Consider the following 16,529-nt stretch of genomic DNA (forward strand, 5'->3'; position numbering starts at 1 on the left):
TTTTTAGGCTGTGTTTACTTGCTGGAGTGGGAGTGAGGAGTGTGGATTCCTCTCACTCCAGCGTTTACTTCCTTAAAATGGAAAGGGAGTGGGAATCTCATTCTGTGGGCCCCATTTATTTTTAGAGTGGGGAGTGGGAGTGAGAATCCACTCCCACCTCTCCATTTTTTACCCTTTTATTTTTTTAATTTAATTTAATATTTTATAATTAATAAAATAAAATAAATAATATTATATTTATTTGAATAATATTATTATATTTATTTGAATAATATTATTATATTTATTTGAATAATATTATTATATTTATTTGAATAATAATATTATATTTAACTAAATAATAATTTGCATTGATTCTAAGTTAAAATTATTTTAAAATAATATTATTATATTAATAGAGAATTAATAAATATAATATTATTATATTTATTTTTAAAATAATAGTACTATATTTATTTAATATTAATAATAATAAATAGTTTATTCTAAGAAAATATTAATTTTGTACTAAATAATATTATATGATTATTTTATATAATAATAAATTTAATATAATTATATTGAATAAAATAAGGTTTCACTTATATTAAAATTAATAATTTATTGTTCATAATTAAGAATATTAATAATTATAATAAATTTACAAATATAATAAAATAAATATTATTTATTAAATATATTTTTTATTAGTTTTGTAATTAAAAATTATAATTCTTTAAATAAGGATAAAATTATAATTTGAAACTATTTACTCCCAATCCAAGACAAAGTAAACACATAAATTGGATTCTAATCTCTATTCCATACTTTCATTCCAGTGTAAGTAAACAATTTACTCCCACTCCCACTCCCACTCCACACTCCCAATCATAAGATTTTCATTCCTCAAGATTCATAATCTAATCCAAATCCCACTCCCACTCCACACTCTCAATCATAAGATTTTCACTCCTCAAGATTCACAATCCAATAAAAAAAAGTAAACGCTATTTTAGTGAATTAACGTGCGTCAGGCTTCGTCGGTAACAAACAACAGTCCCATCATTCACCACCTGCGTTGGGGTAGAATCAACTGATTTCAGGAAGTGGGCTAAGGTCCAGCTGGCTGTGCCCAAGAAGTCTCATTCATAGAGGCCTTAGGCTTGCTTTTGGAGCACAGAAAGCAAACTGGGCTGATAGTTTTCCAAGCCCTTTTTTTTTTTTTTTTTCATTTTGTTGATGAATTGAATCTGTTGCATGACTCCTTTGGTGAATCATGGTGTCACAAACTCAATATTTACACAATCTGCAGAGCAGAGCTCTTGAGATTTTCCTTTGTTGCTTTGCATTGTGATAATGAATTAAATGCAATTAAGAAAACCAGAAAACTTGCTTATATTGCGTTGAATGTGGAAGTACAAAATCCAGCATGTATTGGTGCTTTTTCTTGGAATCTAGCACCAGTGCCTCATCAGTCAAAGAAGTACACACTCATAGAGATAGAGGGGTAAAATCCAATAAGAAGCTTCTCAAAAAGAATACAAAAATTAAAACAATAAAAAGGCTTTGTACATTTTATCACTTCTGTAATCCTGAGGGTTAAGACCACAAGACTCATGAGTGCTTTTCATGTGTTTTTGTGTTTATTTTTTAATTCCCACCTCCCAAAGCTCCTCACTCTTCTTTTTATGAAGTACACTTTCGACTCCTGTGAAAATTGTCATTGTTGTTTCATTTTGAAAGGGGAGAAAGAAAGACAGAACTGGCTTGGCCTGCCGGTGGCTGATCAATCCCATGTGAGTCATTTTTTGTAACAGTGCTTTCCTTGGTCCATTTTCTCTTTTCTCGTAGTCAATGCTTTTCCTAGTTTAGCAATCACTGCTCTACTGGTTTCTTACTTCTCAGTCACTTTCTTATGACTCAAAGTTACAGATCAAAATAATAATGATATGCTGCAACAAACAAACAAACCACCTGTCCAAAAACTGACAAGAGCCCCACAAAAGAACCCCTCTTGCTTTAAATTAGCCATCAAGAAATTTAACCTCAGCCATGGATCCCCCAAGTCCAAAGTTCTTTCAAGCTCAATCTGTATTTACTTCAGCTGGGGTATGCATTCTGCATTCTGCATTTTGTTTGTTTTTGTTTTTCATGTCTCTAATTTGATTCTCACATTCTGTTTTCTTGTGATTCAGCAACAAACAATGGACCGCAACACAAGCCTCTGTGGAAAAAGTAAAGGCAACCCGTTTGCAGTTGTAGATACATTTGATGACCCACTTTGCAAGCTCAATCTCAAAGAAACTTCGGAGTTTGTCAAGTCATTTCCTGTGGCTGTAAATGACAATAGCATTTCAGCTCAAAGAAGGGGAGTGAACTCAGTCATACAAAAGAGAATAGAAGCACCTCCCACTCCTGGAAGGCCTGTTTTTAGCTTCAGCGTTGGCAATTTTTCAAGAAAAAATGTTCCTTCAAAGTGGGATGATGCTGAGAAATGGCTAAACAGCACATCTTGCCATGGCTCTCCTGCTCATCCAATTAAGCCAGTACCAATACCAATACCAGAATCTTCCAAGAACCAGAAACAAGTTGATAATTTTAAGCAACAAATGGTGGTCTTTTCGGAAAAGTCCAGGGTCACGGAGGAAAAGGTTTCTAAAGTTATCTCAAGCTTTCAAAGTTCTCTGTCTTTGGACCACCATAATTCAGCCAGTGCTTTTAATGGGGTCTCAGTCTCAACAGATGTTTTTCTAAAAGGTAGCATTTATATTTCACTGTAACTTTATTTGAACCTTTGGCTTTGCGTCTCAAGAACTTTTCCTTTTCGTTTCTATCACTTTCTACCATTGACATTTTTGTCTCGTCTTTTTAATAGCTTAATAAATTTCTAAACTTATGACAACAGTTTTATTGTCCCCTTGCTTGGGAAAGAAACCCAGCTGGATTTTCTTGCTGGAAAATGTATGTCACCGAGCCTGAGTTTGGTTGCAACGATTTAGGATGATTTCAGTATCGACTTTGTTTACTTTGGCCCAAAATTGTGTAAATGAATGCTGCAAAGAACCATTGCTTCTTTATCAATAAGTTCATATTATGATACTTCTAATGCATATTAAGTAATACTGTCATTGTTTGATTCATGATTATGTTCCTTATTGAATGTGGACTATGGATTTTCTTCAGTAGACTTATCTCAGGTTTGTTGATCAAATGTAGATAAGTTCGCAGATGAGGTACAATCAGTTTTGCCGAATTTCAAATACTCAGAGCCATCAAGAGAAGGGTTTCTATTCAGAAATACTAATGGTGAAACCATGAAAGACGTGGCTACGGAAGTGATTCATGAGGTTCAGCACAGAGATGTTGGGACAGAGATGACTCCCTTAGGCAGTTCCACTGTTTCCAGATGCCACACACCATTCACGAGCTCATCACCTGCAAGACACAATACACCCGCCAATAGGTCAGGACCATTGGCGTTAGGACATTCGAACAGCATCAATAGCACCGTTGACATTTCCCAGTTGCAGGAGTGTCATTTAGCTAAGCTACAACTTGGTACACAATATGATTCAGTGCCATCGAATTGGAGCTCAAGGGAAGAGGAGGAAGAGGAAATATCAAAGAGTTTAAGACATTTTGAAACAGGCAGTGTATGCCAGAAGAGTGCTTCAGATTCAAGAGCTGCTGCTTGGGAAGAAGAGGAAAAGACTAAGTGCTGCCTCAGGTAACAAGTTTGTTCATCAATTTGAAACATTGTTTTGGATAGTAAGTATTCCTGTTGTTAATAATTGTGAACTGAGTTGCAGGTACCAGAGAGAAGAAGCAAAAATACAAGCTTGGGTGAACCTTCAAAGTGCAAAAGCAGAAGCTCAATCAAAAAAACTTGAGGTACTTTTCTTATCATTACATTAATCATTGACACTTTCTTTCCAATTGGAAATGCAAGCATCATAAATGTGTGACTGGAACTTCAATAGTTGTCTTTGCCAATTGTCATTACTTTTAGGTTGCCTTGATATTAATCTTCTCCCTCTTTTGCTTTATAATGGAAAATATGGTCCCATGTTTCCACTACTACAACATGAAACAAAATGGTATACATAAACATTATTTAAGAGTGGTGTCATCAAACATTGCGACTGAGATATTAAAAACTAATGATTTGGGATATATGCGAGACATGTAGCAAAGCCATGTTCTCCCAATGAAAACTGAAGATAAGCATAATTTATCTTGCAAGTGGAGATATAATGCATATATGATCACAAGCTTTTGTCAGGTTTATTGTTGATTTAGTCACCCTCGAGCCACCCGCTACACTCTACACCCCTTGCCTTTTATTTTTTTTGACTAGGTCACCTCTTGTTGGAGCGATCTTCCTCAATTCTATATTCGCTTATGTATATACTTCACTGTTAAATAAGGAATATTAAAGCTAGAAGTCTTCATGTTTATATCTATTTAAGTCCATGGTTTTTGTCGTAGCTTACAAACCCATGTGAAGGTCTAACATTGAAAATGTTGTGGGAAATTGGAATATTAATTTGAACCTGGATATCTCATGCTTGGAAGTCTAGTTTTTAGTGCCTTTTGAATAAAATATTTTCACCTTCTAATTGATTAAGGCGGCACAATTTGCTACTCTACTTTATATCTGCATGCATTGCACTTACATTCTGTCATGGAAAATTGTTTATTATACATGGTACACTATGCAAGCTTATTAGTTTGGAGGCTTGTATATGCTCTGACTTAAGAAATTTTCTGTCTTATTGCCTGTTTGTCCTCTAATGACTGGTTTGGATTTGCAATATCGATAATTGAAATTTGTGCACTTGTGATTTTTCGGTTGACTGTCATTTTTGAGCTGAACTTCTTAGGTGAAAATTCAAAAGATGAGATCAAACTTAGAAGAGAAGTTGATGAAGAGGATGGTAGTTGTTCACAGACGAGCTGAGGAATGGAGGGCAGCAGCACGGCAACAACATGCTGAGCAGATTCAGAAGGCCGGTGCACAAGCTCAGAAGATTATAAACAGACATAACACTCATATTTCTGTGCACAGCTCTTGTGGTTGCTTTCCCTGCAATAACTATCAATAAGAAACAAAAGATAAATAAAAAGCTTCATTCTGTATCTCTACTTCTAAGAAATCCCAGGATTACATTACATTTCACTAGTTAAAAGAGGGCAATGGCATTGTCAATTTGAGACATGGGGTGTAGTGGCAACGAGGCGTGAATGTACCATTGGGATTGGCTGGTCCAGCTTTCTTTGTGATTTTCCTAATTTTTGCCTTGCAGTGGGCTTGGCCTGCCCTGCAACGGTTTGGAACCCCATATGGGAGCTAGATATAGGCTCTGTCACACCTTTCAACCAAGCAACAGATTTGAAAATGATAAAACCAATCCACCTCCATATCAATGTCATATTTAACATTTTGTTAAGAGTCCAAACGCATAACTGTGAAAAGTAAATGAAGCAGCTAGATTAGTCGATGAAAGAAACTTATAAATATGTAAACAAGGTTACATAAATGAATAATTTTTCAATAAGGAATTGCTGATCACGTAAAAGCCAAGAATGAGTTAACATATGAATTTTTTTTTTTAATGTAGCGTATTTTCTTTTTTTTCCCTCTTAGCTTACTTTTTACTTTGATAATCACAAATTTTTAGTTAGAAATCCACTCTACATTAATGTTAATGCTTGAACAAGAACTGTCTTTGGACACCAAAGTTGTTAACACCCATGGTAGCTGTAAGATTCCTGCATTGTTTTTAATGCTCACAGCAAATTTCAGAGCAAAATTTAAAGAAACAAGGGCAGCTTCTAAATTTTTATACAAGTCTAAGCTGAAGGTAGGTTTCCAAAATTATGGAAAGTAGCCAACCACATAAGTTAACGTGCGCAGGAGACTAAAGCCTCGCAAAAGTTGCAGTAGCTTTTTAGCTTTAGCTTTCATGATTAGCAGCAAGCGCCAAGCAGGCTAGTGTTTTATGAACTGTTGGATTTTTCCAATCTTTCATTTTGGCCTTTTCTTTTGGATCAGCCATGCATCTTTTCCGCAGGACCCCGGCATGCACTGCCAATTTCTGCCGTAGTATCTAAGCTTGAGATATTGTGATCTGGTGGTGTCTTTTTTTTTTGTGCGCTTAAGTTAAAACTTCACATTTGACCAAGTCTTAACGCAGAATAACATGTGCATGTTTTACATAACATTTTACTGCCCATTGTTTTCTGCATAGATTCTGTTCTCTTCAATTTAAACTTACCTGTTATTTTTTAGTCAGACTGAACTCTGCAGGGGCTTGAGTACCCAGTGTGAATGAGAAAATTTGGCTAAATTGTTTTTAGGTTACAGATTTCGCGACTGTAAATAAATATAATGAGTGGCTACTTGGATGTTTCAACGTGTAAAGTTCTAATAGGTACTACATTAGAGGTTTGTGGTTTGATTACGGCTTACTTAAAGCTAAATTAGCCAACGGCAGGTGGTAAAGCACTCTTCTGTCTTCCCGAGTAATGCTAGATATTTCAATATTTAGATTTTAATTTGAGTCTCAACTGATGTAATATTCATCTATTATAAGAAAAATAAATAATTTTATTAAATTTATCATTAATAAATCAATGAGTTATACTTAGAATTAGTACTGAAGTTAAGATTAAAGTATTGGGATCTCCAATATTATTGTATCAATAAATTGTAGTACAAGCTTAGAAAGATTTGGAGAACGGTTTTCTTTTATAATTTTTTATTAGTTTCTTTTTAACGCACATAACAATTAAAAAATAAAAATTGAACATAATGGGAAGGGCCCATTACAAAATGGGCTAACTTAGGAAACTGAAGCCCATAAACAACCCTCAAAACGGACCACGACCACAATCTTAATCTAAGCCCAAACACGAACCGGAAACTAGAACTAAAAACGTTTCGTACGCAATTCACAGGAAAAGAAAAGAAGGGAAAAAAAACGTTTCGATCTTTAACTTGTCTCTCAAGAAGATCTCTACAAAAAAGTCTCTTGAAGCCGTCTTTCCTCAATTGAACTCTCGCTCTAACACAGTTCCGGTATCGACTCTTAAGCTCAGGTAAACGGGCTCTTTTGTGCTTATTCACGTAACCTAATTCCAAATAGATCTCCTGCTGCATTAACCTTTTTTTCACGTTTCTCTGTCTCTATTTAGGTTTCCAGATCCAATCAGCAACAAAACATGTTCCTTACAAGGTAATTTTTCTGGGTTTTTTAAGTATTCTTCTGTGTTTTCGTCTTTTTTTTTTAATTTATAACACTTGTCGAATATTGTCATAGGACTGAGTATGATAGAGGAGTGAACACTTTCTCTCCAGAAGGAAGATTGTTTCAGGTCGAATATGCTATTGAGGCCATTAAGGTAAATACTCGCTACTTATTTTTTGTTTTGTGCCTCCGAAAATTTTATTTTTTCATTATAATTGTGGCTAGTGGTTAAATTAAGCATGCCTATGCAGAATCTCATTTAGTGCTTGATTAGTCTTCATAATATCGACCTTTGTTGATTTAGGGCATGTTTGTAACTTTGATGCTTCTACTTATAATGTGTTTCGTAAATGTTTTCTGTTATTTGATTGGCCATGTTTACCAACCATTTATACTTTATAGTTGCAGATTCCATGTTGTTGGATTAAGAGCCAGAAAACCTCAATAATGAACATACTCTTAGTGAAAGCAACTACTTTTTTTTTCTAATATATTAAAATTTTTATTGAGTAGAGTTGTGGTATTGAATGTATTGTGCAGCTGGGTTCAACTGCAATTGGGTTGAAGACGAAAGAAGGGGTTGTGCTTGCTGTCGAGAAACGCATTACTTCACCACTGCTGGTTTGTTTAATTCTTGTTGTGCTTTTTCTTTACTTGTAAATGCTTGGTCTTGTGTGAGTATATATATCCGTAAATTTCATGCTTCTACAATTCTTTAGGCATGTGCTTTAATGTACTACAAAGCAAAAAAAGATCAGTCCCTCATCAGGAGGGCAATAAAATGCATATTAAAGGATCATGATTCACATTAATCGTTTGGATAGAAAAAGGGCAATGTTATTCAAAATAACAACATGTGATTAAGATAAATAGCTTTTAAAAGCCAAATAGCAACAAACCCAAAGGACAAGCCTGGGCATTGATATACCGAAAGCAGATTTTCTTCTATGACGATGGAAGCAAATTCTGCAGCCAACACACATATATCCCCACCATATGTCTTAATTGGGCTGGGATGTTTACATATTTATGAGATATGTGTATGGTTTGATGTTTACATATTTATGAGTTTCTGTACAGTCTGAGTCCAGGAATCTAATTTGATGTAGGGTTTTCAATTGGAGTGCAGTTTTGCATTTGTGGTGAAAAACTGTTTTTGACTTGTTATATGACAATAAGGAATATGGATAACAAAGTTTGTATGTAGATAAAATGGTATGATGACATTTGCTTATGTTTGCAGTTAGAGGTTGCAATTTTTTGAAGTCATCATTTATTTGATGTTCTTTTTTCATTTCCTAATTTTATGTTTCAGGAGCCCAGCAGTGTGGAGAAGATTATGGAAATTGATGAGCATATAGGATGTGCTATGAGTGGATTGATTGCTGATGCTCGTACACTTGTTGAACATGCAAGGGTTGAAACTCAGGTGCTGTGTTCTTGATTTCTGATGTTTGTATACTTTTCAACAAGCTTAGCTAGAAATCTGATGATTCTTGTACATCACATATAGACTTTTTATTAATATCTTGAATTAATGTTTACAGAATCATAGATTCTCATATGGTGAGCCAATGACCGTAGAATCTACTACACAAGCACTCTGTGACCTGGCGCTACGCTTTGGTGAAGGCGATGAAGAATCCATGGTAATAAATGCTTACCTTGATGGCATCCAATGGGTCCTTTTTTTTCTTTTCCTCCTCTTTTCTTTGGACATGTTGTTTTAGTTCAAGTTAATTTCTTGCCTTTTTTTTTTTTTTGGCACTTCAAGTACCAATGTTTTTAGATTAGCTTCATTCTGCTTGATTCTTTCATTGTTTAGAGAGAGATGAAAGCAGGTTCATACAATGGTGTTTTCCGGTTGGAAAATTCATTCTTTACTTTAATAAAATATTTCCTTGGCCATCTTTTTGCCATATAATATTAGATCATTGATTTGTGATAGTTACATATCTTTTTGAATGCCTTCTGATGTCTATTAATTTCTTCTGTGCAGTCTCGACCATTTGGAGTATCCCTTCTTATTGCTGGATCCGACGAGAATGGACCTAGCCTGTAAGTGCAAACTTTCTTTAATTCCTCTCTAAATATTTAACAGGCTTTAATTGAAAATTATCCAGATGGGTGTGCTTTAATTTGACATTAGGCTGGTAGGCAGTGCATATTCTCGTTAGCACTACCCAATATAACAAGTAACAGTAGTCACTAGTTGCATGTGTGAATTTATGACTAACTGCACAATGATGTTAGCCAGCTTGCAATTTTAATTTCTTTTTTGTTTCTATTTCAGTAGTCTATAACGGGCACTTTGTATTATTAGTTCCATTCATGTAAAATTTTCAACTTAGTAATATGTTAGCAGCAGTACTGATCATCGAACCTAGTGAAGCTGCAACTATAGTTTTTGGGGCATTATGAGACTATTTTTCATGGTGCTGATTTTCCAAGCGTTATCTTGCCACATTTTTTACTTTTTTGGGGTATCTCCTGTTGATTTATCCCTGCTGGCTGTGTAAATATCCTGGAACTTGCTGTGCAGGTACTATACAGATCCATCTGGCACATTCTGGCAATGCAATGCAAAGGCTATTGGTTCAGGTTCAGAAGGAGCTGACAGTTCTCTCCAAGAGCAATATAACAAGGTTTCGCTCTCTCTCTCTCTCTCTCTCCCCCGACCCGAGTGTGTTTGTGTGGTATAACAAGCTTCAAACCTTTTGAAGTGCCAATTATCAACTAGTCATTATTTATCTTGTTCGGCAATACACAGCCATTGAATTTGCGTTCTATGCCAGAAGGATCTTTTTTAAAGTGGGGGAAAAAACTGATTTACTATGAATTGTTGCTGAGCTTCATTTGATAACGTTTTGCAGGATTTAACCCTTCAGGAAGCAGAGACAATTGCTCTATCAATTTTGAAGCAAGTTATGGAAGAAAAGGTAAAGAATGATAATACGGTGCAAATATTAGTCTATGTGCTCTTTAGTTCATTTGTTTGTTCATTATAGTAATTCACTGCTTTAACCAATGTTGATTCTGATTTCAGGTCACTCCAAACAATGTTGATATCGCAAGGGTAGCTCCAACGTATCATCTCTATACCCCTTCTGAGGTGGAGGCTGTCATCAATCGCCTATGAGTATCCAGAGAAAATCATCTTTAAAATTTCTTCCCTGGCTTCAGTGGTGTTTCTTCAGTTCTTTGCAGTGCAAGTGCACTTCGTAGTTTGTTTGTTAGGGGAAACAATTATATTTGTTTATGATTGGGATTGCACCCATTTGAACCTTTCTGTTTTGGTGCTGGGTTTGAGCTGCCTATCATAACCCCGAAATCTGTGTCCGTGCAGAACTGAAGTACTTCTCAGTTGTATGAACGATATGAACCTAATGGAAATTTAGATTAAAATCTTGTTTTTAAGTTAAACACATGATGATGCTACTTCGTGCTTATGATAACTTATTTACACGTTGCATATCATCTCCATTATGCATGTGTTCGAATTATTTGTGTTGTAATGCCTTCAAATTTACACTTTCTTTAGGGATTAAGGTAACTTCATAATTTACTAGTTCGGGTTTCCTTCTGCTAATGATTTTGATATAATCATGGCCACCTTCACCGGAAGCGTACATTGGTCAAACTGTAGCACCTTTTTTGAGAGCATGATACGAGCCCCACAAAATTCAGATGCCAAAAAACCTTGTAATATTTCATCGTAACAAAGACCTATGACCGTCAAAAAAACAAAAAAAAAAAAACAAAGAGGAAAAAAAGTACGCTTTGTCCATTCACTCTGTAAACGTTTGACAATTGAAATGAATGGCTACACATTATTTTTCTGAACTCAGTCTCGTATTATTATGCAGAAGATCTTTCAATTACGGAATTTGTCCATGAAACTTTTATGGAAGTCTGTCAGCCGGGTCACAATCGCTGGAATCTTGTCCTCTTGAGGCAATATGGTGCACCTAAAATGCCAAGTGCCGGGGACCTATAGAAAATACAAACGGTAAGGAAAGTTAGCACCACAAACTGATGGCAAATGAGGCAGGACACCATGTGCCAAGATGGAAGCAATAAGATTCCCCCCAAAAACAAAAAAATTCAAGTGACCGTATGAGATAGCAAAACCTATCGCTCACCTGCCCAAAACCAGAACCAGGAACAAGAACAATTCCAGTGGCATTGAGAAGGCGGCGACAATAAAATGCATCTGGAACAGTTTTTTCAGCTTCAGCAGCTTTAATTGCCTTTTCAGGCAGTTGAATACGAGGAAAGAGATACATTGCTCCTTCAGCCTTGTTACATGTTATTCCTTCCAAACTGTTAAATGCATCTTCCAATGTCTGCATCAATCATGATCACAAGTATATAAAAATTAAAAATGGGGAAAAAAAAGAATCTAATAAGATGAAAATCAATGCATAGAATAACGTAATTTAACTAGCCTTTGCACGCCTGGCTAAAGATGAGAGGATTCCATCCCTCTCAGCGCAATAGGACTCATAAGATTCATCTCCAACCTGCATATATTTTAAAAGTTAAACAAGCTGAAATGAATGTGGCATCCAAATATCGTTCTTCAACTAGATCATTAAGTACATGAAATGGCATAGATACTCAGTTTCCACAAGCCTATGCCCAGCCAATGTAACCATGAATTTTATATTTCATAGTCCTAAAAGGATCTCTAGAAAAGATGGAATTATATAATTTAACACAGAATCATGGCAAAAGTAACCTAACCCAAGCTTAAGTACAATGGTGTTAATGCTGCATTTCTAATATGAGATAATAAACTGGTCACCCATTATAAGTGACTTTTCCCCTTTTCATAGTCTCATTACTTTCCCTAGTTTGAAGCCAAGCATGCAATATTTCATGTTTTATTACAGATCCAACTGAATATTAAGTGTGGAAAAAGTAACCTTAGGTGGACTCATGACGAGGCTTGCCAGAATTTGGCCGGAGATATTAGAACAAAGATTCACAGATGCCACTTTGTATATTTGCTCCCTTACTTCAGGACTGAACCCAGTGACCTCCATGTAACCTCCTCTTTTTCCACACTCCCCATGGTAACCTGAAGACAACAAAAAGATTTACGCACCTGTTCCATCGAAAATTACATGCCCGCAAAAACCCCTCCTTCTCCTTCTACCATTTTGAAAAAAAAATGAAAATACCTACCTTTAGAAACTGACTGAAATGATACAAGGGATATATCCTTCTCACCATACCCCATGGATCGGGATACCTTCTTAAAGGAATGGAATTTTTTCTCTGGCACATAAACATTTTCCTGGTATACCTGCATAAAATGCGTCGAACAATATTAAAGGCCTCTCCATCAGCTGACAAACATAGCTGAGCACATCAACCATCCAAAATTCCAAAGAGAGGCAAACAAATGCTCTAAGTAAAAACTTTACAAATTCACCCACCTCATCTGCAAGAAGAACAAGACCCTCCTTTTTGCAGAAATCCACAATTGCACGCTGGTTTTCTTCAGCAAGAACCTGGAAGCCAAGGCTCAAGAAAATTGATTTAAGTACTTATTACCTAAGACTTTTAATTTTGCCAAAGAGCTAATTAACAATTACCTGTCCAGTTGGATTGCCTGGATTTATTACAACCAAGGCCCTAACGGTAATACCTTTGGCCTTGGCGGCCTCCAATTGCTTCTTAACCTCCGAAGTTTCCAATCCCCATCCTGTTGCTTCATCTAGGTAGTAAGGCACCTGCACGATCAGACAGGACTTTATATCTACTAAATATTAAAAAGTCACTGAGAAATTGTAGAACTCTATATCTACTAAATTCGGTTATAAAGAAGCTTCAAAGTGACCCACTTGTTGGCAACTAACAGTAAGAAGGAAGCTAACTAACTGAATTCCCTCTAGGACACAAAATAAGTACTTTATATACATAACAAACATACCAAGGTCCCACCATGGAGAGCAATTGAAGCAGAGTATAAAGGGTACTGAGGAATAGGACAGAGAATTCCATCGTTCTCTGATCTTATCAATAACTGCATCATCATGTGGACCTGTGGAGGAAAAAATCTATTACACGTGCCTTAATTTGCGATCATAGCATTTGGAAAGTATTGACATCTATATCGAACCAGAAGAAAGTTGAACTAAACTTACAGCAGGACTTGCACCATCTGTCAAGAAAATATCATTTGGATCAGCAGGAAAACCATCACGAGCCTCAATTCCAGCAGCGATTGTATCACGCAGTCCCTTGATACCCTGAAGTGGAAAGAACAAAACTACGAGTCCCATTCATATCATCACAAGAATTAGTTTACTTAAATTTCTCAGCCAAGGTCACAAATATAACCTGACTATGACTGTAAGCCCCAGTTGCTCGCCCAGGAATTTGATCCAGTATCTGCCAAGCTCGCTCTATAGAATCCGCACTGCAAAACATCAAAAGCAAGTTGCATAAGAAAGGAATAGATTTGAACCATCAGGCTCCTAGGTTTCTCATTTATAGTTTCATTGGCTTTCCGTTGAAAAAGAAAATGACATTTTTGGATGTTTTCTAAGATCTCTCGTTCACAAAGCTCAAATCTCTGTTGGGAACGAAAATGAGGTGTCAGCTCATAATTTAAGATCACAACTGGTCATTCATTTTTCTTACCTGAACAAACCTTGTGTTTCACTTCTGTCCAAAATGGATGGATGGTCACATAATGCAAGAACCTACAATTGAGATGAGCCCAATCAGAAATGCTCTGAAAAAATTGACTCCCGAGTACCAAAGAAATAGAAATAAACCAACCTCTCGGAAAAAGGTTATTGGCTGCTGACCAAGAGACTGAGGATTTCCAATGTTGCAGTACAGTATCTGAGAAGATGATTGACAATCAGTACCAAGCAACTTAACTAGCATTCATCAAATATATGCCCTCTTAAAGGGAAATTTTCATGAAAAATAATTGCAATAGACAGAATTTTGAATGTATTTCTATTAACTGTTCTACAACCCTTGTAGATAATGATCCTCTGACTGTCCCATAGATTATTAGTTTAATGGGGAAAAATTTATTCAGCGACAGAAGTGATATAAAATAAATTTTCCAGGAGAAAAAGAAGATGTACCTCATCAAAGGAATGAGAGCCAGGGTTAGTTTGTAACTCCTGTTGCAACCGCTGAGATAAGAAAAAGATTAAGCCACTCTCAATAAACCAATAGTTTACATACAGCAAATTCAAATTCTTGCAAAGAATTCATTATCCAAATCCTCCATGCAGACCGATATTCTTTGGTATGTAACTGGTGATATTACCTGGGCAATGGAGACAATCTCACCACGAACAGCATACTCGCATTTTAGAACCTGCAGGAAAGAGAAACTTCGTGAGGGATCAAAACAGGAACAGAAAAAACTTACAAGAACCACACAATCAAGAAAACTTAACAATGAGAATCAGAACAAAAGGGAGACGCACTGTCTTTCATTAGTACTCTATAATCACAATGACTCACTAAACAAAATTCAGTAGAACTTACGATAAAATAACTTAAAACAACTATCCTACAATTTCAGTCAAAACTTAGTTTATCGTTAAGTTCAAAAAATCTCTTAAAGTAACTCAGCAGTCTAATTCCACAGACAAATGAAGTCAGAAGAACTACCAGGTTTATGCATCCTGCAACAAAATGGTTAAACTGATAGCTGAAGACATATCAAATAGGGTCCATTTAAAGTCGCATGACAATAGAGATAAACAGAATCAAGCACATATACACAGCATACAAGCAGTAGAATTAAAGCATTGAGCTCAGGTTAACAAAGAATAAACAAACAAAGAAAAATACCCTACAATTTACAAACATGTATTACGGTTTAAACTAAAGCTATAAAAGGGAATCTAAAATAAAATAAAAAGATGCATCAGAAAGCAGAAGGTATAAAACCTGAGAAGGTAAAAGGTAATTAAACAAAAAATTCACATCGAAAAAGTAATTTTTGATGGTAAAACAGCAGATCGCCTATTCGAACAGTAAACTCTCGAGAGACATGAGACATACATACCCAAAATTATAAACACATAAAAAATGAATAAGATATGAAAATAAAAACATAAAGTAATAAAACAGTGAACCAAAACAGTTGCTGTAAGTTAAATCAAACAGAACAAAAAAATGCAAAAAAGAAAATAAACCCAGATGCAGAAACACCCCAAATTAACGAAAAATTAATTGAATGGACTTAAAAAAGAAAGAAACCCAGATGCAGAAACAGCTCAAATAAACGGCAGATGATCGAAAGTTGATACCTTGGGGTTAAGGGAATCGACCGTGATAGCAGGAGAAGAGGTGGGAGCCATTGAAGAAGAAGAAGGGGAATCAATCACAGAAGTGGATGACAAGAAACGAGACTGACAATGAGAAGAAGAAGAAGAGAGAAGATTTTGTTGATGTGAACGGTTAAGGAAATTTCTGCCTCTGCCAATAACGAATCTCCGCATCGTCACCTTTACACGAAATCTGTCCTTTTAAGAGAGATTTAAGACTTTAGACCGACACTTGGGTCTCCGCTTCGAAAATCGACCATTAGTTTAGTTTCGTTTTGGCTTCCTGTTTTGTCCAAGTCTTCCAAAATCAGCTCACTTGCCGCGCCCACCGTTTATGATTTGTTCTACTTAAATATGTTTCCATAATACAATTTTCCTAGAGTTAAAATGAGATCATGCCCCTTACATTTTTACTTTCTTTCCCTAATTTCTATTATTATTTCCACAATTACGTCGTTAGAGCTTATTTAATACTTAATTAACTTACCATGGTATTTTCAGTGCTCATATTAGATTTTTTTTTTAGGCCATATTAAACTTTAGAGCTTAAATAGTTCGACACCTTTACCGACCAACTTAAAACTTTAAACTAAAATTAATTTTTATATAATTATATATGTGATTAGGTTTTGATTAATGCTCTTTCCCTTTCGCTACCACCTAAATATTTTAGCATTAAAAACTCTCTATAAGAGGGTCAAAAAGGGGAACGGTGTTCTAGATGGTCTTGGATTACCTGCCCGACAAGTTCCACGGGAGACCAAATGTTATGTGTTTTCTCCCCATTCTTAAAATGTCTCTGACAGGCATATGTAGGGGTAATTCATTATTCATTTGAAATCTTAAGAAGTTGAGCATGACCCATATTTCTATTTCCTTCTTGACTGGTCAAAATTTTAGCTTAAGAATTAGTACTGCCCTATTGCTATCGAGTGAATTTGGTTAATGGCTTCATGCACATTGCACGGTAAAATTTCCATTCACC

At 35.6% G+C, this 16,529-nt stretch overlaps 3 protein-coding genes across 4 annotated transcripts; 2 read left to right on the forward strand and 1 right to left on the reverse strand.

The window, feature by feature from the left end:
- Positions 1-1,451: 1,451 nt before the first annotated feature.
- On the forward strand, positions 1,452-5,135 carry LOC102621045 (uncharacterized). 2 transcript variants are annotated; one of them, XM_006465743.4, is made up of 5 exons: positions 1,452-1,775; positions 2,175-2,736; positions 3,196-3,706; positions 3,789-3,870; positions 4,863-5,135. In XM_006465743.4, exons 1-5 carry the CDS (start codon positions 1,596-1,598, stop codon positions 5,082-5,084), a joined length of 1,557 nt encoding a protein of 518 aa, XP_006465806.2. In that variant the 5' UTR covers positions 1,452-1,595; the 3' UTR covers positions 5,085-5,135. The 2 variants fall into 2 exon arrangements, with proteins under 2 accessions (XP_006465806.2, XP_006465807.2); XM_006465744.4 differs by having other exon boundaries at positions 1,456-2,088.
- A 1,819-nt stretch (positions 5,136-6,954) lies between these two features.
- LOC102620751 (proteasome subunit alpha type-5) lies at positions 6,955-10,652 on the forward strand. The gene is made up of 10 exons (XM_006465742.4): positions 6,955-7,080; positions 7,177-7,217; positions 7,302-7,383; positions 7,770-7,850; positions 8,545-8,658; positions 8,777-8,878; positions 9,229-9,287; positions 9,772-9,874; positions 10,103-10,168; positions 10,276-10,652. Exons 2-10 carry the CDS (start codon positions 7,204-7,206, stop codon positions 10,366-10,368), a joined length of 714 nt encoding a protein of 237 aa, XP_006465805.1. The 5' UTR covers positions 6,955-7,080; positions 7,177-7,203; the 3' UTR covers positions 10,369-10,652.
- Positions 10,653-10,993: 341 nt separating this feature from the next.
- Positions 10,994-15,877, reverse strand: LOC102620489 (alanine aminotransferase 2, mitochondrial). The gene is made up of 15 exons (XM_006465741.4): positions 15,527-15,877; positions 14,533-14,583; positions 14,345-14,395; positions 14,025-14,090; positions 13,884-13,945; positions 13,581-13,659; positions 13,385-13,489; positions 13,171-13,281; positions 12,833-12,970; positions 12,674-12,748; positions 12,420-12,540; positions 12,158-12,312; positions 11,678-11,752; positions 11,372-11,575; positions 10,994-11,220 (listed from the first exon to the last, which is right to left on the reverse strand). Exons 1-15 carry the CDS (start codon positions 15,716-15,718, stop codon positions 11,104-11,106), a joined length of 1,602 nt encoding a protein of 533 aa, XP_006465804.2. The 5' UTR covers positions 15,719-15,877; the 3' UTR covers positions 10,994-11,103.
- Between the last annotated feature and the right edge of the window lie 652 nt (positions 15,878-16,529).

The sequence above is a fragment of the Citrus sinensis genome, chromosome 7 (genome assembly GCF_022201045.2).
Source record: "Citrus sinensis cultivar Valencia sweet orange chromosome 7, DVS_A1.0, whole genome shotgun sequence".
Classification (NCBI taxonomy): Eukaryota; Viridiplantae; Streptophyta; class Magnoliopsida; order Sapindales; family Rutaceae; genus Citrus; species Citrus sinensis.